Source organism: Heteronotia binoei, chromosome 2 (assembly GCF_032191835.1).
Source record: "Heteronotia binoei isolate CCM8104 ecotype False Entrance Well chromosome 2, APGP_CSIRO_Hbin_v1, whole genome shotgun sequence".
Lineage (NCBI taxonomy): Eukaryota > Metazoa > Chordata > Lepidosauria > Squamata > Gekkonidae > Heteronotia > Heteronotia binoei.
In genome coordinates, this window is record NC_083224.1 from 90611807 (window position 1) to 90636752 (window position 24946).

Here is a 24946-nt window from a genome sequence, read left to right on the forward strand (position 1 = left end):
CTGGGACCAAGCTAGTCACGGATTGAGACAATGTAATCTTCCACTCATTCTTTTTCCTGATTGAAAGTGTGCTTTAAAAATTAACCTTTTCCTTGTCCAGTGGTTTAAATGGCAGCTGGGGAACCCAATATCTACAAACACTGAGGTATTTGGGCTGTTATGAGAAATTGAAGATGCCTGTATTGTTAGCTGTCAAACCTCTCTTCTTGCTGAGGGGCAGTTTATAGACAGAAAACCCATAAATGCTCTTCCATATATATATCAGCTCAAATAACATAAACTGCAGTGCCCTACCTGGCCTAAAAGGACACAAAATGGATGCCAGGCAGGGCAAATCTGGATATAGTTTAGAAGTGTGTGGGAAAGAGCGGTTGACCCACTAACAACCTCCTCCCCACCCTGAAGAGATGTATAATTCAGGACAATGGGTCTCCCAAAACAGCTCTCCTCACGTTGGATTAACCTAATCCATACCCAGCCTCCCTTCCCTTCATCCATTTATCTTATTTAAGCAACATTTAACACTATTCCCAAAACCTGGTAGCTTTTCCCATCCAATACTTAGAGGGTCATGAGGCACCATTGGCACCTAATAGTCCACTTCAGGTAAACCTATCAAGCATCCACCAAATCATTGTTCACCTCTGAAAAACCCATCATTGTTTGGGGGTAAGGACATCAGACTGCCCTAGGGAGCATTTTCCCCTGTAATTGTAGCACTCTACTCCATGGCAGTGTGTATTTGTATGTTCTCAGCACAATACCAAACATCTCCACTTTTTGTATGGGTCTCCTCCTCTCGGTGAAAAGCTGACCATTTAACTGCTGCTTCCATGGACCTCGTTATTTGAAACTGGTAACTATAGCCAACCTGAAATAGCTTTATTCCATCTCCTTTCTTCTGTGTTTTCTATATGTTGTTATGTATGCAGTTTGCTCTTTTTATTCCTATTTCAGTAAAAATCCTTTCCAGTTAAACATCTGACTGGTCTATTTCAAGAATTCTCTAAGGGAAAGATCTCAGTTTACATAGGAAGAGAATCCCAGTTACCCTGTCTCACTTGGTCTTTTTAAAAGCTAATTTCCCACAAGTAAATAAGAGACTGCCTGTTTGGGTAACAATAACAGGGTCTGCTCTGTTCATTATAGTATTCCAGTCTGCATTGTCAGTAGCTTCCAGGGTTTACTACTGATTCTCTCCAGTTAGGTACATATACATAAACTGTCTTCATCCCAATTTTAATCTTCAAGGGCAGCAAATTTGTGAAATATGTTCAAACCAGCTTGTTAGAGATACTTTTGTATTTCTCCCTGTGAGGGTTTCAATTCACAATTATCTGAAATTGTCAGCCTGCCCTTCCAGATAATATAAATACTGATTATCTGTCCAAGCATTCCCTCCTATCCTACCTAGCAAATCAAAGCAGTATATGTCCCATCCCTATACAAGAGATTATCAGCACTGCCCCAGTCAGGCTCTGCAATGCATGACCCATGGTCAATTAAATGGGTCAGGAGCCCCACTGATGCCAATTTTGTGCAGATGCTAGGAAATGGATAGCTTCTCTTTAGAAGCCATGGAACAGCAAAGGAGCTGTATGTAACCAGTGTTGGATAAAAAGATGATTGCAAAAATCTGCATTTTCCTGGTTCAGCAAATGCCAGAACTAGTGAAGCAAGTACTTAAAGTATTTGCATCTCTCAAAGAAAATAGCAGTACAGATTTGCTTAGTAGCCTTAATCTTCAGTCACATAACTATGAAACAGTTGTAAGATTTGGATTCAGCAGGTCTGCCTAAGGATAATCAAATTCATCCCTGGAATTGTATTTGGAATTTGAAAAAAAAGAGTTATTTGTTGGGTGACATGTGTCATCTATTTGTAACCAGCAAGGCACTGCCCTTATATAAATGCCATAGCTCTTGCAACTACCATATCATTGGTGTTGTGTGTTGTCTCCTTTAACATCACCTTTTTGTGAAGTTCCATTTCCTAGTTCCCCCTCTCTGACTTGCTATGGGCCTACAAGATCAGAACAGATTTTTGTTTTGAAGAAAGGCTTCTTTACCTTTTCCTCCAGCTCCATTTGGCAGAACTACGAATGTCATTGGCATTGAGCACATTCTTTGGAACGCATCCATTGTTTGTGGAGAGAAATCATTCTGGGCAAAATCTTAAACTCGTCACAGCTGTTTAAATGGTCCTGAAGGGCTAGTGATCTTTCCATCCGAACATCCAATCTGAGCCAAGCTATTCATAAGCCATGCTGATTGATAGACTCCCCTTTGTCACATGGGAATACACCTGCCTCTTGGCTTCTTGATATGAATGCAACCATAATCCTCAGGTCATGTTGGCTGGTACAGTCTTCTTGCTACTTCTGAGTGTGGCTATGAATGTAATATAGCACTAGTCTTCTGATCGCTTTGTGTGTGTGTGAGCCCTGCTTCTAATTCACTGAAGATGCAATTATCAGTTTGCTAATTTTCTTGAGCCTGTTGAACACTTTGTTAAATGTGTAGTTCTTTCATCTTAATGAGTGATTTTCATTGTTCTGGAGCTATGTAGTTGTTGGGCTGCCTATCCTTTCTATGGAATAGTAGCTCTGTCTGTAATCTTTATCTTTAACAAAATGAGGCCAGTCTTCTTAGTCAGCTTTGCTGCATATTTATTTTCTGCAACTCACTGGCCACTGGTTAGTTTGCAGAGGCACTGAAAAAAATTAGAAAGCAATTCCAAAGGTCACTGGGGATGCAGCACAGTCTCTGCAAATGAGCTCCAACTGGAACTCAAAGCTTGAACCGACTTTTCTGCTCACCCTAGTGCCCCTGAGAATTCAGATGTCACCCATCAACATACAGGAAGCCACAGGCAAATTAATCACTGTCACTCCTCTAACAGGAGTTTTAAAAGTCAGCTAGCCAGGGGCATTTCTTGACAACAGTCTGACACAATTAGGAGGTAAGGGGAAGGGACGTGATCATGGCCACTTCTATAGTCTTCCTAGGAACATTGAGTTCATCTGGCAGCATTGTCAGCTACAATTGCCTTTAGCTGTCTAAGTTAACTGATATGAAACCAAAGTTCACGGACATTGTCACTGTGGCCTTCCCAATTAATAATGGTTCAAACCATATAAGGCTTCCTGGGGGTAATTAAGATAGGCTATAGAAATTTTGTCTAGAAGTATTCAAAGCATTTTGTTCACAGCTCCAGAACCAAAAGAAAAGGGGCTGCACCAAAATGAGGAAAAGATAGGTGTTTGATTTAAATTTAATTAGCCAATGAGGAGCAATTAGATGTTTAATTTAAAAATCCCTAACATATTTTGTAAATCTAATAGAATCTACACAAATATCTATAAAATCCTACCTTGGCTTCTCATTTGCCTGGGGATTTTCTTTGGAGGCTGAATTTTATTTCCTATGTACAGCATAACATTTTCTCACTGATGGTTTCCACAAAAAGAAAGAAGGTGAGGCAGTAACATGAGCAACTTGTTTTTAGAGTGACCTTTATTGCCATATTTTTCAGAACTATAAAAGTGGAAGTGTATGACTGGGACCGGGATGGCAGGTGAGTAGCATTCCAACTCTAATTATTTAAAACAACAACAACAACATAACATTGTTCTGGCTGGGAACAGTTGGACTAAAAAATAAAAAATTATGTAAGAATTTGTAGACCTGCTGTATGCTGTAATGTCTTTTAAAGACACTGAAAGCCTGTAAAAAATTGGCTCCCGTAGAACCACAGCTTGTAAACAGACACGGAGCAGATGTAGCTGTCTGTACTGCTCTAACCTCCTAGTAATTCAAAAGATTTTTACAGATTGAGAAAGGGAAAGGAGCCTTGGAAGAGGGAGTGAGTTAGCCATTTATTTGGTGGGCTTGTTTATATCATTTAGAAAAAGTGCCCATCCTGAAGAATAAACAAGAGAGTCTCTTTTCTGGGCCAAGACATGATCTAAAGGCACCTGATGCAGCATCCTTGAGGAAGATGAATGGGTCTGCCTCTGGTGGAGACTTAGTGGAAATCCCATGTACATTACCTTGTCCCTAGGAAGGAAGGAAAGAGAGATACCAATGTAAACATTAAGAAAGTCTATATTTCTCACAGAATTTCTTTTCAACCAACAGCCATGATTTCATTGGGGAGTTTACAACCAGCTATCGAGAACTGGCTCGAGGACAAAGCCAGTTCAATGTCTATGAGGTGAGTGGTTTCTCTTAATCTCAAGATGGAAGACACAGTTTGTTGACAGAGCCTTTGAGAACTTATATCCAGGGCAAATACTGAGAGTCTGTTGACCAACCTTCAGCCCGTGTTTTAAAAGTAACCTGTAAAGTAGGAAGTATTTCTCATTTCTTCAGTCTCTCTTTACTTTTTTTAAAAAAAAGAAGAACTTAAAAGGTTTTGCAGAGGGTTCCCCCCCCCCCCCCCCAAGAGCCAGAAATGTCAGGTTTTGACTGGGAATGGAGTGTTATTGTTGTCAGTCCAAGAGAATGAAAGATGGAGAGAAACAGAGAAGGCCACAAGTTTGCCCCTAAATTCTGTTCTTAAATGTTTTGCTAGCATTTGAGCTTTGCACAATACCCTGGCCAGTGAACCCAAATGTCCCCTCTTTTTTTGTCTCTTTGCTTTTGTAAGCCACCACTGGGCCACCAAGAGGGAGTGTTGAAAGAGGGGGCAGATACTCTAGAAACTAGCACCATGGAATGCTGTGACTTAGGGCTGCCAATCCCCAGGTGGGGGCAGGGGATTCCCTGGTTTGGAGGCCCTCCCCCCATTTTAGAAAGCGTGGGGGGGGGAAATGTCTACTGGGCACTCTATTATTCCCTATTATTCCCTATGGAGAATGATTCCCATAGGAAAAAATGGGGAATTGATCCGTGGGTATTGGGGGCTCTGGGGGGGCTATATTTTGAGGTAGAGGCACCAAATTTTTAGTATAGTATCTAGTGTCTCTCCCCAAAATACCCCCCCAAGTTTCAAAACGATTGGACCAGGGGGTCTAATTCTATGAACCCCAAAAGATGGTGCCCCTATCCTTCATTATTTCTTATGAAAGAAAGGCATTTTTAAAAGTGTGCTGTCCCTTTAAATGTGATGGTCAGAACTCCCTTGGAGTTCAATTATGCTTGTCACACCCTTGTTCCTGGCTCCACCCCCAATGTCTCCTGGCTCCATCCCCAAAGTCCCCAGATATTTCCTGAATTGGACTTGGCAACCCTACTGTCATCTGCTTCATTTTCCCTTGCCTGCTTTTTTCAGTTGCTATTTTGTGTTTCTCCCTGGACAGGCCAGAGCAGTTAAGCAGCCTTTCCCTCTCCCCCCTCCCTTTTACCAAAGGGAGGAGGAGGAGGAGCAGCCAATGAGGGAGCTTGGCTCTATAGCTCTGCTGGGTGATTAAGTTTGCCAGGCTCAGTTAATCACCCTGCAGAGCTACTGAGACAAGCCTCTCTTCCTTCTAATGAATGGCTGAGGCTGCTCCCCCTACGCATGCCCCAGGGAAGGAAAGAAAGAGCCAGAGCTTCTTTTGCCAGTCCGCACCATCAGGAGAGCTACAAAGAGTGCTTTTAAGACTAGCAACGTTTAATGAAGGTATGAGCTTTTTGCCTTGCTACAGAGAGAGAAAGAGTTTTGTTGGGCTTGTTATGGGTGTAACTGGGTTCCTCTCCTCTTTTTCACAGTATTCATGCCCTCCAGTCTTTCTCAATAGGAAAGCATGTGAACTATTTAGAAAAGAAATATCAAAATTAGGCTGAGAGTGTGTTCTACCCCAGGTTTACCCAGCAAATTTTCCTTTTTTCTTTCACATTTTCCTTTGATTGGAGGTCTTGAATTTAGACTTCCCAGATAGTAGGCTGACAGTGATCACTGTACATGGCTGTCTCTCTGTTCTTGTAGTAGTTTTTTTTTTAGAAGATGATGATATTGGATTTATATCCCACCCTCCACTCCGAAGAGTCTCAGAGTGGCTCACAATCTCCTTTATCTTCCTCCCCCACAACAGACACCCTGTGAGGTGGGTGGGGCTGGAGAGGGCTCTCACAGCTGCTGCCCTTTCAAGGACAACCTCTGCCAGAGCTATGGCTGACCCAAGGCCATGCTAGCAGATAAGAGTCCTCACACTTAACCACTACACCAAACTGGCTCTCCTTTTAGGAGGGGGGAGTAGTGTTTTTTTTTAGTTGTAGTCATTTTTCTAGGGAAAATTATAGTTTTGTAGACAAGCACATAGCCTTCAGTCTGTGCCATGGTGCCTTCACATGTTCTTGACAAGTGCGTGAAGCAACATCTGTACAAAAGCTCACAGTATCCAGCTACTTCATGTTCCTCTGGGTCTTAGCCTCATAGCATTGACCATGAGATATCTGTAATGAATGTCAATGAATCAAAAGTAGGTTTGCAGCTTACAGATGTGTACACCTGAACAGCACATATTCAAGACTGGTACAGCACAGACATTGTCTACAGTTTTTGATGCAATAATTCATAGCAAGAGGTGACATTTATCAGAGACTGTAAAACAAAATATTGCAAGCGGGCTAATATTTTAAGCATGTTTTAAGTTTTAAAAAATCTTAATTTGTGTGTCTGTGCCCTTTATAAAGTTTATCTGTCCACTACCTGGCATTACATTTTATGAAACATGGCCCAGCCTGACAGGGTCTCATTTATGTCAAATCCAGCCCTCGTAACAGATGAGTTTGACACTCCTGTTTTAGACCAACAAAGTTTAATTCAGAATGTAAGCTTTTGTATGCATGCATACTTCTTCAGATGAAAGCTTACATTCTGAATAAAACTTCGTTGGTCTTAAAGGTGCTACAAGTCTAGGTTAAACAAAACGACATGTTTTCCCTAGTGATGAAAAGGAGAGAGGGAGGGGAAGTAGGTTGCTGGCTGATAGGGAAATTATTGAAGCAGGGTCCAAGCAAATGGAGGAGAATGGGAGAGAGAGAACTAGAGACAGGAGCAAGGGGGAACCAAAGATGACTGAGAGAGAAAGAGAGGACAGATTGGAGAGAAAGGGAAGGGGAGGAAATATCCATACACTACCTGCTCTGAGATAGTGTAGTTGAGAAATGTGGAGGTAGAATCCAGAAGTGCCAGTGATGGAGAAAAGAAAAAGATGAAGATGATACTGGATTTATATCCCACCCTCCACTCAGAGCGGCTCACAATCTCCTTTGTCTTCCTCCCCCACAACAGACACCCTGTGAGATGGGTGGCACTGAGAGGACTCTCATAGCAGCTGCCCTTTCAAGGACAACCTCTGCCAGACCAGAGCTATGACTGACCTAAGGCCATTCCAGCAGGTGCAAGTGGAGGAGTGGGGAATCAAACCAGATAAGAGTCTGCACACTTAACCATTACACCAAACAGTCTTGGGCGGGGTACAACTGAAGTGCTTCTAAAATGCCAGCTAACGGGGGGGTCCTTATACATTTAAAATTCACAGCCTTTCCTGTTGTGGGGAGAACCAGATTTATAGGGTATTTTAGTGACTTGAATGGGTATGCTAACAGGGCAGAAGATAAAGATTTTATATTGATTAATTACTTGAATTGATTCCCAGTCAAGTCTGTATTCTGAAGGATGCTCTCAGTGCCGGATTAAACCCTGTGGAGGCCCCTAGGCAGTTGAAATCTTGGGGGGGCCCTTGCAAATTATCTCATAGTGGGAGTGCCCACCCTACTACTTGCAGCCTCCACTGCAGCCTGCAGGCACCTTCTCAAAAGCCCCTTTAACAAAGCTGCGGGGAAGAGACAGAAAGAGGCAAACTTGGTGATGATGCCAGCAGTAACCACACTAGACAAATTGGGCAAAGAGCGGCTCAGTTGCTGACTGTGCATGCAGGCTGGAGAGCTGCAAACAGGGGGGGGGGGAAACTGGGGGGGGGAGTTGGCCCGGGGCCCCTAAAGGCGTGATCCATAGGCCAGTGCCTCCTTGGCCTAATTGTTAATCCGGCCCTGGATGCTCTTGAGGGGAAGGGAATATAAAGTTATAGTCCCATAGGCATTGGCCATTCAATTTGGCATGAGTTTGAAGAGATCCCATTGAGTCCCAAGCTATTGGTTAAAAGGGTATGAAAGTTTCGCACAGGGGTCTGTTTTTTCCTCATGAGATTACATGGCATGTGCTACCATTCAATTCCTACCATGATTCTCTGGTTTTAATCCAAGATGGTGCCTGCCTGTAGCTCTGGCTGCATAAGGTCCTAAAAGCGTAAGGGGCTGTAACAGAATGAAAGGTGCACATGGGCATTAGCAGAAGTAAGTAGGTCTGTCACCAGCATCCAATCTGCACAGCTCCTATTTATTTTTCATGGGATTTTGCAAGCCAAAAGAGCTGTGCCCTTTACCTTTAGTGCTATCACATTATTGGAACTGATCTAGCACCACTAGCATTATGTCCTGCCCCATACTATTAGATGGCAGGGGTAGGGCGTTAAACTCAACCTGTATTTTGCCTTTTAAAAGGTGAAGGGAGATTGTATGGTATAGCATCAGATAAGAAAAGTGAACAGCTTTCAAAATATATAATAGGAGTATTTCTGATAACATAGCACAAATTACTGTTCCATCTGTATACTTTCTATCTGATGTCATAACATTCTTTTCATGTGGTATATAGTAAATATTTCAGGATAGTGGTGTATTTAACCCCTTCTGCTATATCCTTAGAGGCCAAGGCACTTAGCCAGGATTAGATTATCATCATGAACCATTCCTTGACTCTTATAATGCACTGGCATATCTCAAAGATACACCTGCAACCAGCTATCCAGCCACTTTTTAAAAGGATGGATTGTGGTAGGTCTATCTGCTTGAGTAATAATCTTAGGAAAGGAGAGAGATTTTGTTCAGGACGGTGCTCAAAGGACAAAAAAAAATCTATTAAGATGTACTAAATAACTAGAGCCCAGGTTAAAAGGAATCAACACTTGTTTTCCACCAGTTAATGGAAAACATCCAAAGAAGTTAACAATTAGAAAGGAGCTGCCTGCATAAAATCGGGCTTACGTCTGCTGTATTTTGCTGCCTGTCATATGGGTTGAAACATGCCAATTTTGCACATTTGGTTTCACTCTCATTCTTCAACTACTTGTTGAGCTAAAAGCCTGGGCAGGACTGAGTTATTGCAACAGAAAAGCATTTGGACTTAAGGACAGGAGTTATTGCTGCCTCTCTTAGAAATTGGGGGGGAATCATCTCCTAATAGGAACTAGTGGAATATCATCTCTTTTAAGTGCCTAATAAACCAGAGAAATGTTGCATTGATACAGTCTCACAGTGAGCTAAATAAAAGGAGCCAGGGAACTCTAATAGAAGAGTCTGTATATCTTGCATTCCTGAACTGATGCACAAATGTCCTGATATGGACCAGGACACAGTGCATAGGTCCATAAAGCACAGAAGGCCTCAATAGATAACAATGAAAACAGTCTAATGCTGATCCTGGATATTCCAGGCATTTCACTTTAGTTTCTTCAGATACTATTTTCACAACAAACAATTTTTTATATTTGGAACCACTAATTCAAACAGTTCTTTTTCAACAAGGAGCAAGTGCTTCAAACTTGTTGAAAGAACGTGGTTTTCCCATTTTCTCTTTGACAAGTTTGAAGCACTTGGGTGACAGGAAAGGGGTGGACACCGTAGCCTCTGAGGAAACACTTTATGAGGCTGCAGTAGAGAGGCAGCCCTTTCTGAGACTGGTTGATAGCGAGGGCACAGAGAAGCATTGGAGATCTGTGTCTCTGAAGTAAGACTCTTTGGGCGGTTTGATCAATGTTCCCGGGCCTGCAATAGGCAGGGGACAGGGGAGTAAGCCACCCAGAGGTGGTGACTGATGCATGATGGGCCAATGGTTTGTTGACTGCACCCGTCAGCCATTGGGAGTGATCCACTTGGCCACCACCATTAGGGAATTATTATCTATGATCAGGGCTTCATCATCATCATAGTTTATTACAGTCTCAACATAATATGAAAAAATAAAAACAGACATAGTATACAAAAATAGAGATCAAAATTTAAGAACTTTTAAAATGCAATTCCTGCAGTCTAAGAGTGAATGCACAAAACTCAGCAACTGACTGTGTAATCTCTGAATTCTTATCTGATAGGAACCAATAAAGTCTTGCTTTGTTTGTATTAATATAACCAGGTGTCTTGTCAACTAGTGGAGTAATAATTCTAAAACGAGCCTCCCTATAATATGGGCAACTGAAAAACATATACTCTACAGATTCAACCTCACTTAGAGGGCATGAGCATAGCCTTTCAGAATAGGGGATTTTATTGTTCCTGCCTTGCATAACTGCAGATAGAAGTGCAGAACATTTAGCTAGAGCAAATGCCCTTCTAAAATTTCTTCCTTCCACTGAAGTCAGATATGATGCCGGCTCAATGGTACTTTTGATATTTAACAACACCTCAAATTTGGATGCACTAAAGATATCAGACTGTCGCTCTGTGACCTCAATTCCATATTTAATTAGCCCTTTAGCTTGTTCAAGTCTGTAAGATAAAAGCAGCTGAAGTGAAAAGCCAGTTCTGTGAATATGGTTGTAGACTGCCTTGAGCCAACTGGATTGGAAATCATCCTGGAAAATCAAAGGAAACAGGCCTTGTCGATTAAAATGACCTTTCAGCCACATATAGATGGATAGAATACAAACCCTAGCTTCAAACCTGAGATTACCAGACTCCAGTCATAACCAAGCATTGGATACACAGTTTGGAACTTGCAGAACAACTCTTAGAAATTTGGACTGAACTATTTCTTGTGGGGCAAAGCATGAGGAGAGTGGTCCTAAAAACGTTCCGTAGAGCAGTTGTGTCAATGATTTGGCCTTATATAATTTCAAGGCTGCAGGGACATAGTATCCGCAATGAGTTCAAAAAAAATTCGGTATGGCATTTGCTGATCTTTCCCCTAGATCGGCAACATATTTGCTGTGCTTAACCCTAGAACCAGAGACCTGTAAAACTACACCTACGTATTTAAAACTGCCAACTTGTTCTATCTGATGTCCATTTATTGGGTTTGGATCCTGGGTTCCAAAGGCTACAATTTTGGTATTTTGATAGTTTATTGTGAGAAGTTCATCTTCACAGAACATGCCGAACTTCCTTAGGGCTTGCCTAAGATCAACTGGGGCTCGAGATAATATCACAGCATCATCAGCATGCAGTAAGACAGATATATGCCGGTTTGCAAGTTTAAGGGGATGAAGATCAGATGTGTTGAGCCAACTTACTATATTATTGATGTAAAAAATAAGCAAAGCTGGGGCTAATAGACATCCTTGCCTAACACTTCTGAGGGTTTTTATAGGGTCAGTGAGATCTACTGCATCTGACACTTAGGAAAGTATGATAATGCAGGGCCTGCAATAAAAACAGAAGTCTTTTATCAATATTTGAATTTAGGAGCTTATTCCAAAGTCGGGGTCTAGAAACAGAGTCAAAGGCAGCATATAACGATGTTGCTCCCCTGGCAGAATATTTCTCAATGAGGTGCTGTAGTGTAAGGCAGTGATCAAGCATAGACCTACCTGGTCTAAAGCCTGTCTGTTCAGCCGCCCTGAGCCTGCTTCGGCAGGGAGGGTGGGATATAAATCAAATAAATAAATAAAACCAAGATATTTTCTTGTTCTAGCCAATCTAAAAATTTATCCAATAAATATCCTGCATGCAGTTTACTTATAATGTTTAGCAAACTAATTGGTCTATAGTTTGATGGATCCTCCTTCTTACCCTTTTTATAAAGATCAGGGCTTTTTTTGTAGAAAAAGCCCAGCAGGAACTCATTTGCATATTAGGCCACACCCCTTGATATCACCATTGTTTCATGCAGGGCTTTTTTGTAGAAAAAGCCCAGGAGGAACTTATTTGCATATTGGCCACACCTCCTGATGTCAAGTCAGCTGAAACTGCATTCCTGTATATTCTTGCTCAAAAAAAGCCCTGTCTATGATGATTTTTGGAAAGATCATATTCAAATCAGAGTTTGTAATAGTGTTGACAGGAAGTTGCAGGTTTCTGGATGTCCCCACCCACATTGGTGCATTTTTTTCTAGTATTTTCTCATGCCTGGCATCACTCTTGCTGCTGCCAGCAGGTTTTTGGACAGCTTTTTAAATTGGTAGCTAGTTTTAACATTATAGCAGTATATCTGCTACTAGTATGTTTTTTAAGCCAGCAAAAAGTCCACCAGTGGTAGAGTGGAATAGTTGACATAAAGGGAGACCTTGGTAAACAAGGAGATCTCCCACATGATTGCAGCTACATTTACTGTGGCAATGAGAGCACCACAGATAATCATCTCTATGTGGAACCAACTTAAGCAGCCTTGCGTCCAGCATGGCCCTCAAAGAGACAATTAGGTTGCTTTCACACAGAGCTGTGACTTGTGGTTCTTTCATTGCCACTGTGAACACAGCTGTATCCACCTGGGAGGATTCTTCAGGTTTACCTAGATCCCCATCTGCAGCCAATACAGCTGAGGCGTCAAACTCAATTGTCATAAGGGCCGGATATGACAAAAATGTCAGGCCAGTCCATTTGTGCCATAAAATATAATGCCAGGTACCAGAGATATATAAACTTTATAAAGGACATAGGCAAACCCAACTAACACCATATTATTTTTTACTCAAAATACAAACATGCTTAAAACATTAAGTTCCAAATTGATGTGTCCTCACTGCTTGTGCCCACTCACCCCCCCCCCCCCCACCATGAGCAGGACATAGTGAAAGACAGGAGAACCATGCATGCTGCTCCTGAGTTCCTTGAAGTAATGGAAGGGTAAAAACATTCTAGATGAGTAAGATGCAGAAAAGTTTAAGAACTAATTCAAATAAAATCCAGGCATATTGTGCGTGTGTATAAGAACATAAGAGAAGCCATGTTAGATCAGGCCAATGGCCCATCCAGTCCAACATTCTGTGTCACACAGTGGCCAAATATATATATACACACACACACACACACACACACTGTGGCTAATAGCCACTGATGGACCTGTGTTCCATATTTTTATCTAAACCCCTCTTGAAGGTGGCTATGCTTGTAGCTGCCACCACCTCTTGTGGCAGTGAATTCCACATGTTAATCACCCTTTGGGTGAAGAAGTACTTCCTTTTATCCGTTTTAACCTGTCTGCTCAGCAATTTCATCGAATGCCCACGAGTTCTTGTATTGTGAGAAAGGGAGAAAAGTACTTCTTTCTCTACTTTCTCCATCCCATGCATTATCTTGTAAACCTCTATCATGTCACCCCTCAGTCGACGTTTCTCCAAGCTAAAGAGCCCTAAGCGTTTCAACCTTTCTTCATAGGGAAGGTGTTCCAGCCCTTTAGTCATTCTAGTTGCCCTTTTCTGGGCTTTCTCCAATGCTATAATATCCTTTTTGAGGTGCGGCGACCAGAACTGCACACAGTACTCCAAATGAGACCGCACCATCGATTTATACAGGGGCATTATGATACTGGCTGATTTGTTTTCAATTCCCTTCCTAATAATTCCCAGCATGGCGTTGGCCTTTTTTATTGCAAACGCACACTGTCCTGACATTTTTAGTGAATTATCTACCACGACCCCAACATCTCTCTCATGGTCAGTCTCTGCCAGTTCACACCCCATCAACTTGTATTTGTAGCTGGGATTCTTGGCCCCAATGTGCATTACTTTGCACTTGGCCACATTGAACCGCATCTGCCACATTGACGCCCACTCACCCAGCCTCAACAGATCCCTTTGGAGTTCCTCACAATCCTCTCTGGTTCTCACCACCCTGAACAATTTAGTGTCATCTGCAAATTTGGCCACTTCACTGCTCACTCCCAACTCTAAATCATTTATGAACAAGTTAAAGAGCATGGGACCCAGTACCGAGCCCTGCGGCACCCCACTGCTTACCGTCCTCCACTGCGAAGACTGCCCATTTATACTCACTCTCTGCTTCCTATTACTCAGCCAGTTTTTGATCCACAAGAGGACCTGTCCTTTTACTCCATGACTCTCAAGCTTTCTAAGGAGCCTTTGATGAGGAACTTTATCAAAAGCTTTCTGGAAGTCAAGGTAAACAACATCTATCAGGTCTCCTTTGTCCACATGTTTGTTCACCCCCTCAAAGAAATGTAACAGGTTAGTGAGGCAAGATCTTCCCCTACAGAACCCATGCTGAGTCTTCCTCAATAACCCGTGTTCATCAATGAGCCTACTCATTCTGTCCTTGATAATGGTTTCTATTAACTTTCCCGGTATTGAAGTCAGACTGACTGGCCTGTAATTTCCCGGATCTCCTCTGGAACCCTTTTTAAAGATGGGGGTGACATTTGCTACCTTCCAGTCCTCAGGAACAGAGGCAGATTTCAATGAAAGATTACAGATTTTTGTTAGAAGATCCACAAGTTCAACTTTGAGTTCTTTCAGAACTCTCGGATGTATGCCATCCGGACCCGGTGACTTATTAGTTTTTAATTTGTCTATTAGTTGTAGGACCTCCTCTTTTGTCACCTCAATCTGACTCAGGTCTTTCAACACCCCTTCCAATATTAGTGGTTCTGGGGCGGGCAAACACTTCTCATCTTCCACGGTGAAGACAGAGGCAAAAAATGCATTCAGCTTCTCAGCCATTTCCCCATCCTCCTTCAGTAATCCTTTTACCCCATGGCCATCCAAGGGCCCCACTGCTTCCCTGGCTGGTTTCCTACTTCTAATATATTTGAAGAATTTTTTATTGTTGGTCTTTATGTTTTTTGCAGTATGCTCCTCATAGTCCCTTTTTGCCTGCCTGATCACAGTCTTGCATTTGATTTGCCACAGCCTGTGTTCCCTTTTATTAATCTCACTTGGACTGGTTTTCCACCGCTTAAAGGAGTCCTTTTACAGCTTCCATTACTTTGTTTGTTAACCATGCTGGCCTCTTCTTATACCTGTTTGTGCCTTTCCTAACTTGTGGTATGTATTTTATCTGAGCTTCTAGGATTATAGTTTTAAATAGTCTCCAAGCTTCCCCAAGGGTTTTGACCGTATTTACCTTTCCTTTCAGTTTCCTCCTCACATGCCTCCTCATCTCAGAGAATTTACCCCTTTTAAAGTTAAATGTGGTTGTGGCGGTCTTTTTGGGCAACTCCCTATTTATACAAATGGTGAAATCAATAACATTATGGTCACTGCTCCCAAGCGGCGCAATCACTTTTACATCTCTCACCAAGTCTTGGGCATTACTTAGGACCAGATCCAGGATCGCCCCACCCCTGGTAGGTTCTGAGACCATCTGCTCCATAGCACAGTCATTGAGAGCATCAAGAAACTCAATCTCTTTCTCTCGACCAGAACACATATTGACCCAATCAATCTGCGGGTAGTTAAAATCACCTATGTTGTGGATTGAAAGCAATTGATTTAATGGGGAACCCACACAAACCCCAATAAATGTAATTAATCTTGTGCAAGTATAGTTTTTCTCCAGGGAGTAAAAGGGGGGGTGGTATCTTGCATTTCCATACAAATTAGTTACCTTTTGTATTTATGGCACTTTTGGAAGATGAATTTTTCCTGCAACTAAATAAGGTAATATTTATCTCACACTCCTACACCCAGCATCAGTAGTTGAGCGCAGCTATGATCCATCTCTTACTCTTGGTTTTCTCTCTTCGCCATCCTACCTCTGAGTATCCCATCAGGGAAGGGCGGGATACAAATGTAATAAATGTAATAAAAATAAATTTAAAAAATAAAAAAGAGGCACCCTGGACCCCCTTATCCATCACCACCACCAACCCTGTGAGTCAGGCCAAGCTGAGAGACCCCCAGGTGACCCAGATGACAGGGTCCTGGCTCAGGAGGGGTGTGTGTGTCTGAACCTGGTTCTCCCAGGTTCCCCACCCCCACTTCTTATCCCTCCAGCCTTTCCACAGAAGCAGCAGGACTAAGAGGAAGGCCTGATGGAGAAGCTGTTTCCAAACCCTCCAGGGGGTGCTTTTTGTCCTCCTGTGATTCCTTACCCTCATGGGCTGAGAACAGGTATGGGGGAGAAGAAGGATTGCCATCCCTCACCCACCCCAACACTTATTCTGCCTCCTGGCTTCGTGGCTGTTCAGACATACGGCAGCAGCAAGGCCAAGATGTCTTTCCCCTCAGTTTGGAACACACAAGACAACCCTGTCATCTCCCAATTTATGCACTGACCTTCCTCCTCCTCCTCTCCCCCCACCATCACCCATCCCTCCATCAGCAAACCACCACTTTGAGGGTGGGTGGAACACCATGCCTCCTATTTCTTCATCTTTGTTGCCATTCACTCCACAGTATTTTACCTTCACCTCTTGGCTTGGCCCCCTAGCTATTCCCCCCCCTCTGGTATTTTTGATGTGTGTGTGTGTGTGCATGTGCATCTGGAAGTCATGGCAACTTCTGGAGACTGACCCCTACTGGGGGCCTGGAGGATATTCAGAGAGGTGGCTGAATAGCTCCTGCCCCTGTCCTTCCAACTTGGTATTTCAAGGAAGTTTCCCATCCAAGTACTAACCAGAGTTGACACTGCTTAGCTTCTGAGATCTGACAAGATCAGGGTTATCTGGGCTATACAGGTCAGAGCTCCTCCTTTCTATTTCTTGCCAGCTTCGATCACACACCTCATACCATGTGTGCCTGCTTGCCCCCAGGCAACCTCCTGCCTTCCCTCCCTCACGCCAGTTGCTCACAAGCAAGATATAAGAACCTTGGACAGACCAGTTCTGGCCTGGAGGCCATACGTTTGACACCTCTGCGATATAGGTGTGGGGGCAGAATTAAACTCCACCTTCAAAATGGTGAGGCCAAACTCTTAATTTGCCCCCCTCTAGATTTTTAAAGGGCTTCCCCCAGCTTCATTGTAAGGGGGGGGGGGTGTTATAAGGCTGTAACTCCTTTGTGCTTCTGTGTAAATATGGTGGAGTGGAAGGGGGCGGGGTGGGGTGAGGTGAGGTGGCAACAGGAGCAAATGCAGCAGAATGGGGGGGCTTGGGGGCACTTTTTTGTCCATTCTTGCCCCACCTGCAGCTGCTGCTGTGGCAGGGGCATGTTTTTTCACCCCTCTAGTGAATCCAGCTAGAGACAACTATGCATGCATTCAATCTGGGGGAAGATTAGTAGATGAGTTTTGGTTTCTTTGACCCAGTCAAGACAAGAATAGGCTTAATACTTTTCACTGATATAATACCTTCCTATAAAATAGTGTCAGTATGAATATAATTTTATTTCCGAAATGCTTATATTTGTGGACATTCAAGCAAAGACAGGGGAAAGGGAAGCTCCTGTAAGCCTTTCCCAAATAGTGAATGCTTTGTTGAGTAATTTTTTAAAAAGTAGTCTGTTTTGTTTGGCTGAGATTCAGATTCAGTTGTATTAAGAAGGAAGTGTTGATCAGCTTTACTAGATCATTCTATTTATTTATTTATTTAAACATTTATATCCCACCTCTCTTTGTGGTTCATGGAATGTGGTTAACTCACCTGGGTTTGTAACAAATGCTCCTGTAACAAATACTCCTCCAAGTAGAGCACCTGCTTAACTTGCAGAAGGTCACAGATTCAGTCCCCAGCATCTCCAGTGGAAAGGATCAGGCAATAGGTGATGTGCAAAACCTCTGCCTGAGACCCTGGTGAGCCACTATGAGTCTGAGTAGGCAGTACTGATCTTGATGGACCAATGATCTGATTCAGCTTCATGTGTGTGTGTGATCAGTGGCAGCTTCATGTGTGTGTGTGATCAGTGGAACTGCTTTTAAGAGGTGTCATCTGTTTTGTGGAATAGGCAGGGTTGATCTGCGATATTTTTAATTTGTCAACTTTCTCATATTTTTACCTGTCATATGCTGTATTAACCTGTGTTGCAGCCACCAATAACATTAAGTCTTATACAATTTCTTAGTTTACCAAGTCCGAGAATTAGCATTTTCTGTTTGTTCTGGTGTGATTGCTGTTTTCCCCAAGTAAAGCTGGATTGTGTGCTGCATCAAATCCACTCGTGCAATACATCTCAAGACCTCACTTGAATTGTTTCTTTTTGTTAAAAGAAACAACCCTATGTAATACCTGCTGTTGTTTCAGAAAAGAATATAGGCTCATTTATCAAGCTGTCACTTAGTGCATATGATTCCTCTGGTGTAGCCAGGATATTCAAGCATGAAAAACAAGCAAGGGGAATCAGGAAGATATACAGTTTGTAGCCAAAATCACATGAAAATGAGGAGGCAGGGGTGCTGTGGTTGAAATGTACCATTTGCTCTTTGGAGATGTTGATGGTATCACACTTTGTGCCATCTCAAATTTGTGAGGACTTTTGGCTATCAGGTGCTAACAGAAGTTGTAACAAATTATATACAATACTAGGAAGAAGGCCCAATTGTGGTGGAAAATACAATGGGCTCTAGAAAGAGGCTGTGGGCGAGTGCCCCCCCTTGCTGTCTTCCCACTCACCCATGGCAGTCATTTTCTGTAGGAGAATTGATCTGACTTCAGCTTTCCATCTCCTCCCCCATCCCTGCTGCCTCTACCTAAGAAAAGTATAGTCTTTCTCCACAGTGTGGACCAAAGCAGCTCACATCATTCTCCTTTCTCCCCTTTGACCTGCACAATAACCCTGTGAAGTAGGTTTGGTTGAAAGTCTGTGAGTGTTCTGAAATTACAGTGTGGACAAAAGCAGGAGAAAAGCGACCTCAGCAGGTTATAATGACACAGAGTCCACCCTGCAAAGCAGCCATATTCTCCAGGGGACCTGATCTCTGTCATCTGGAGAGCAGTTGTCATTCCGAGGGATCTCCAGCCCTCATTCTGGAAATTGGCAGCAATGGTTCCCCAGGAGGAAATAGCTGGTTTGGAGGGTGGAGTCTATGGCATTGTACCTGAGGTCCCACCCCTCCTCAAACCCCACCCTCTCTTGGGTCCACGCCTCAAATATCCAGGAATTTCCTGACCTGGAGTTGGCAACCCTATTTCCTTCCCAGCATGAGTAGCAGGCAGTGAGGCATAGGGCAGCCAACCTCCAGGTAGAACCTGAAGATCTCCTGGGATCACAGCTGAACTCCAGACAACAGATCTGTCTCCTCCTGGAGAAAAAAAAACTGCTTTGGAGGGTGGACTGTATGGCATTCTATTCAGCTGAGACCTTTGCCCTCCCCTCCTCAAACCCTGCCCTCCTCAAATTCCACCACAAAATCTCCAGGAATTTCTCATTAACCTGAACTGGCAGCTCTAATCAGGACTGGGCCCAATGAGTTCTCCCTCAAAGGCCAAAAGAGGCATAGAAAAGGCCTCCTTCCACTGCCTTTTAGTGAGAGAACCAAGGTTGGTTGCATTTTACTGACAGAAGCACATTTGGTTGCCTAGCAAAAGCTGCTGCCTAGCCGTTTCCCCAGTGGCCCAGTCCTCCTCTGTCCTGTGGCTGCCTGTGGGCAGCCAATGGCATGCAAGTTGTCTTGACTGGCAGTTCACAGACCCAATGCCTGATATGGTATGCACCACAGCCAATGAAAGAGCTGGAAAATGCCAGGACATTAGGGTTTTCTATATATCTAAGGATCTTCTTCGTGGTCTCTGTGCATCACACTTATGGGAGAAGGCGCCGGCGCCGATCACAATCGGTAACTTCAAAGCCGCGGATTTCCGCGCCCCCGTCCCGGTGCGCAGGCGCAGGCACTCCCCTCCCTGTGCATGCCCACCAGGACAGGAGTGGACATCCCGCCAGTTCTCTTCTGACCGCCGCTGGGATCAGTCGATCTTCTCTTCGGTCGGTGGATTTCTTCTTTGCTACTTGGATTTCCTTCTAGAAATACTTCATTCGTCTGTCCGTGAGTGGGGAGGAATAGGCGTTTGTTATTTTTCCTATTTCCAGTTTCCCTTTTCCCCTTTTTCCCCCCTTAGCCTTCCCCCCCTCACCCCCCGCGCCTTCCGCGCATGGAAAAGCGCTGGGGATTTTTCAAAAGGTGCAGGAAGTGTGGCAGCAAAATCGCCCCTCCGGACGGCCACACTCTGTGCCTACTCTGCCTCGGGGAAGCACATAGACCGGACTCCTGCCCTCATTGCGCAAAATTCTCCAAGCAAACGAGAAAAAACCGAGCGCCTCGCCTCGCGGCAGCCTTGATAGAGCGAGTGTTGACTCCTCGCGAAATGGCGTCGTCATCTGAAAACGCGCCAAACTCTTCGGTGTCGACGGTCGATGTCGACAAGACTCCCTCCGATGCCGATCGCCCCCTGAAAAGAGCGGGCTCGGCCTCGAGGTCGGATACCTCCACACCGGCCAAGAGGCCTAAGGAGGTAGAAGGAGATTCTTCGGAGCCGAAGAAAAGGAAGAAGGCGGACAAGCAGAAGCATGCCGAATCTGCTTCCCGCTCCCTCCCGAAGTCCCCACAGAACCCGAAGGAGCTTCTTGTCCCGCCGCTGAAACTGCTCGCATCTCCGCGTCGACAGCAGAGCCCACCTAGACTGCAATCGATGTCGACGCAGATTGCGATCTTGTCGGACTCCAACCACGACCTCGACCCAGCTCAGAGGTCGGTGAGGGGGGAGAGTCCTCTGGATCTCCTTCAGGTGGACAAGCACAGCCCCCAAGACAGCGCTGGAGGCGTCAGGCGGGATCGGTCTCGGAGTCCCCGCAGAGTCTCGCCCCTGGTTTTGAGACGCGAATCGGTGCCGAAGGATCGATCGGCAGCTCACATCGGGACAGGTCCTGGAGCCCCCGACATCGAAGGGACTTCAGGGTGTCGAGAGACAGGTCTCCGGAAGATCCATCCCCTAGGAGACGTCAGGACTCTCCAGGGCGGAAGCCCACTCCCCCGCTGTCATGGGACCAGCGTCAATGGCAGTACCTATATGGGTCCTGCCCGATGCCCACGATGTTTCCATGGTTTCCTCCTAGACAGCCTGACTGGGACCAACGCTCGGAGGCATCTCATTGGTCGAGAACATCCTATCGACCGCGGAAGAGATCCCCGTCGGCATCGGTATCGAAACCCCCGGTGGAAGACCCTCCCAAGAAGAAGTCACCACCCAAACCTCCTACAAAGGAGACAACGCCACCAGACCCGCATCGGGACCGAGCGTCGCACCCGTCCGATCAGTCTGAATCTCCCGGGGCATCACCAAGGTCGTTGGGAGACTTGGTATTGGAGGAGCCTGGCCCATCCTCCCCGGAGGACAGCCCTCCTTCCAACAAGGTCGGCGAGGATCAACCCATTTCCCCTTCGGAGGACTTAAAATCTTATGGGGATTTGGTGAAAAGAATGGCCCAATCCCTATCCCTCTCTACGATTCAGCCACAGCCTGTCATCACAGACACTGTGTTCGACATCGTGCAAAGGGATACATCATCGGCGGTTGCCCTTCCAATGACGACGGTGCTGCTGCACACGGCCAAAGCTTCATGGGACAAGCCTGCGTCGACACCGATATCTTCGCGCAGGCTTGACCACATGTACCGTGTACAGGAGTCTACAGCTGACTTTTTATTCAATCATCCGAGACCAAACTCTGTAGTTGTGGCATCGTCATCCAAGGCTCGGAAGACCCATGCCTCCCCCCCAGATAAGGAGGGCAAGAAACTCGATAGTTTGGGCCGACGGGTTTACTCGGCTGGGGCGTTAGGCCTGAAGGTTGCTAATTACGCCGCATGTATGGGGCGATACCAATACGCCATATGGGACCAAATCTCCACACTACTGCCCGGGCTCCCGGAACAAACCAAAACCGCTATCAGGAAGCTTCAGGCAGAGGGCATGACTGTGGCCAAGCAACAGCTCAATTCTGCCAGGCATGCCGGCGACATTGCAGCAAAAACTCTCATGGCAGCTGTCACACTAAGGAGGCATTCATGGCTTAGGTCCACGGCTCTGCAGGCTGATACCCAAGCATATGTTGAGGACTTGCCGTTTGACGGGAAGGGGCTGTTCAGTGCTAACACTGATACAGTCCTGCAGGAAATGGATAAAAGCATCCGCACATCCAGAAACCTTGGGGTACCAGCTTCCTCCAGGCAGCAAGGCAAGCGTTCCTGGTCGCGAGCTTGGCCCAAGAAGCCCTTTCCCAAGCAGTCGACTGAGCAGCAGTGGAGGCCTAAGTCCACAGCTCCCTTCTCCAAACCACAGTACGGCAACAAGTCCAAGTACTCCCCAACCTCTTCCCAATCGTCTCGCCAGAAGGGAAACAGGCAACCTAAGCAGGGACTTTGACTCTGTTCTCCCTTTTTGCCCCCGCCCTTGTTCTGTTTTGGATCGCACCCGGCTCTGGCCTTTTTACAACTCATGGGCAGCAATAACATCAGACCAGTGGGTACTATCGATAGTCCGGCTGGGCTATCAAATAGAATTCCAACAGGAACCAAAGGTTCCAACATTCGTCTACACCACTCCGTCGCCGACGCTTCAAAAAGAAGTAACTGCCCTCCTTCAGAAAGAGGCCATAGAACGGGTCCCGTCGGACCAATTAAAACTGGGGTTCTACTCCCGTTATTTTGCGGTTCCCAAGAGGGATGGTGGTCTCCGTCCCATCATGGACCTGCGGGGCCTCAACTTGTACATACCACACCAAAAGTTTCGCATGACGTCGCTACCCAGCATACTTCCGTTGCTGAATCTCGGGGATTGGATGGCGACCTTGGACCTGCAGGATGCTTACTTTCATGTAAGCATCCACCCATCCCACAGGAAATTCCTCCGGTTCGCCATCGGGACTATGCATTACCAGTACAGGGCCCTGCCATTCGGGTTGTCTACAGCCCCAGGGTCTTTACGAAGATCATGGTAGTGGTAGCGGCTCATCTCAGACTACAGGGTGTAGCGGTGTACCCGTACATCGACGACTGGCTTCTGGTGGCCGAATCGGAGGCCAGTCTTCTCCAGCACATTGCAATGACTCTATCCCTTCTAGAAGAGCTGGGCTTGAAGGTGAATGCAACGAAGTCCCGTCTCCAGCCCTCTCAGAGGGTACAATTTATAGGGGCAATCCTGGACACACAGTTGTGCAAGGCCTTCCTACCAGAGAAGAGGGCGAAGGACATCATGGACTTGGTGCAGGTTTTCTTGGGAAGCAAATCGGTCACTGCCCTTCAGGTGCAGCGGATGTTGGGACTGATGGCATCAACCACAGCGGTGCTGACCTTTGCCAGGTTCCACATGCGGATCCTTCAGTTGTGGTTCCTGGGGGTTTTCAAGTGCGGGCGAGACTCCCCTCGTCGCAGACTATTCGTCCCGGAGGAGGTGCTCAGGACTCTGCTTTGGTGGCAGCACGAGCGCAACCTATTGCAGGGGGCCCCCTTTCACAAGCCACGCCCGACAGTCACTCTGACCTCGGATGCGTCTCTGTGGGGGTGGGGAGCGCACGTAAGTGGACTATGTGTGGGCGACAGATGGCCCAAGGACCATTTGCAATACCACATCAACTTCCTCGAGCTCCTGGCGATCCATCATGCGCTCCTTTCTTTCCGGCACCTGCTGGCGGGACAGACAGTTGCGGTTCTGACGGACAACACCACGGCACTTGCGTATATAAACCGTCAGGGCGGCACAGTGTCTCGGAAACTCTGCCTTCTAGCCTTGCGGATCTGGGAGATCTGCAGAGAGATGGACACGAGTCTGGCTGCAGCCCATTTGCCGGGAGATCAGAACGGGTGTGCAGATTTCCTCAGCCGAGGAGGGGCTTCCATACACGAATGGGAGCTCAACTGGACCCTCTTACAACCTGTCTTCCAGAGATGGGGGACTCCAGACATCGATGTCTTCGCCACCCGCGACAACAGAAAGTGCAGGAAGTTCTGTTGCCGGGGGGGGGGGAGGGACCCGCTGTCGTTGGGGGACGGACTATTGCTACCCTGGGACAATCGCCATGTCTACATGTTTCCCCCGATCCCTCTTCTTGTTCGGGTGGTACAAAAAATATACAGGGAGCGCCCGAAAGGTGTTCTAATCACTCCATGGTGGCCCAGACAACACTGGTTCACCCACATCCTGCGGTTGTCCGAAGGAGTCTTTCACCAGTTTCCCCCTGTGCCAGATCTACTGCTCTCAGAGCAGGGACGGGTGGTCCACCACGATGTTCCACACCTAAGATTGACGGCGTGGAGGCTCCGATAACTGCGCTGTCAGAAAGGGTTCAGCACGTTCTCCTTAACTGTAGACGGGAGTCTACAAGGAAGTCGTACGCCTATAAATGGACCTGTTTTGTTCACTTCGTCTCTGAGACCGGGGGCGACCCCAGAACTACAGGCCTTCCGGGCATCCTTGACTTTCTCCTTACCTTGCTGGACAAGGGGTTGTCAGTGTCCTCTATTCGGGTATACCTGGCAGCCATCTCAGCCAATCACGAGCGCATTGATGGCCACTCGGTGTTCGCTCACCCGACCACAAAGAACTTCCTTAGGGGACTGCTACGACTGTACCCTGCAGTTAGGAAGCCGACCCCATCCTGGGACTTGCCGGGAGTTCTAGAAGCCCTCACGGGCAAGCCCTTCGAACCCATGGCCACGTGCTCCGTGCAGCTACTATCTTGGAAAATGGCATTCCTGGTAGCTATCACTTCAGCTCGGAGGGTGGGGGAACTGGCGGCACTACGCTGCGATGATCCCTACCTTCAGTTCCGACCAGATGGGGTGTGGCTACGTCCCGACGTGACCTTTCTACCCAAGGTGGTGTCCACCTTTCATCTAAATGAGGACATTTGCCTACCAGTATACTTCCCGAATCCGTCAACAGATTCGGAACGTCGGCTTCACGCTCTAGATGTGAAAAGAGCGCTTTCTTTCTACCTACATAGGGTAAAACCTTCACGTAAGGACCCTCGGCTCTTCATCTCTTATGCTTCGGCCTCGCTTGGGCAGAGGGTTTCCTCGCAGAGACTGTCAAAATGGTTGACAGAGACTATCAAACTCTGTTACCTGTTACGGAAGCGG

General features: G+C 45.9%; 1 protein-coding gene across 2 annotated transcripts in view; it reads left to right on the forward strand.

Annotated features, from left to right (window-relative positions):
- CPNE5 (copine 5) overlaps positions 1-24946 on the forward strand; it is a 307885-nt gene that overhangs the window by 196489 nt on the left and 86450 nt on the right. For both annotated transcript variants that reach the window (XR_009555063.1, XM_060231586.1), the window contains exons 11-12: positions 3535-3576; positions 4140-4215. Coding sequence is in view for 1 of the 2 variants with exons in the window: in XM_060231586.1 (XP_060087569.1) it covers positions 3535-3576; positions 4140-4215 (118 nt within the window). In the remaining variant the exon portion in view is untranslated. The remainder of the gene's footprint in view (positions 1-3534; positions 3577-4139; positions 4216-24946) is intronic.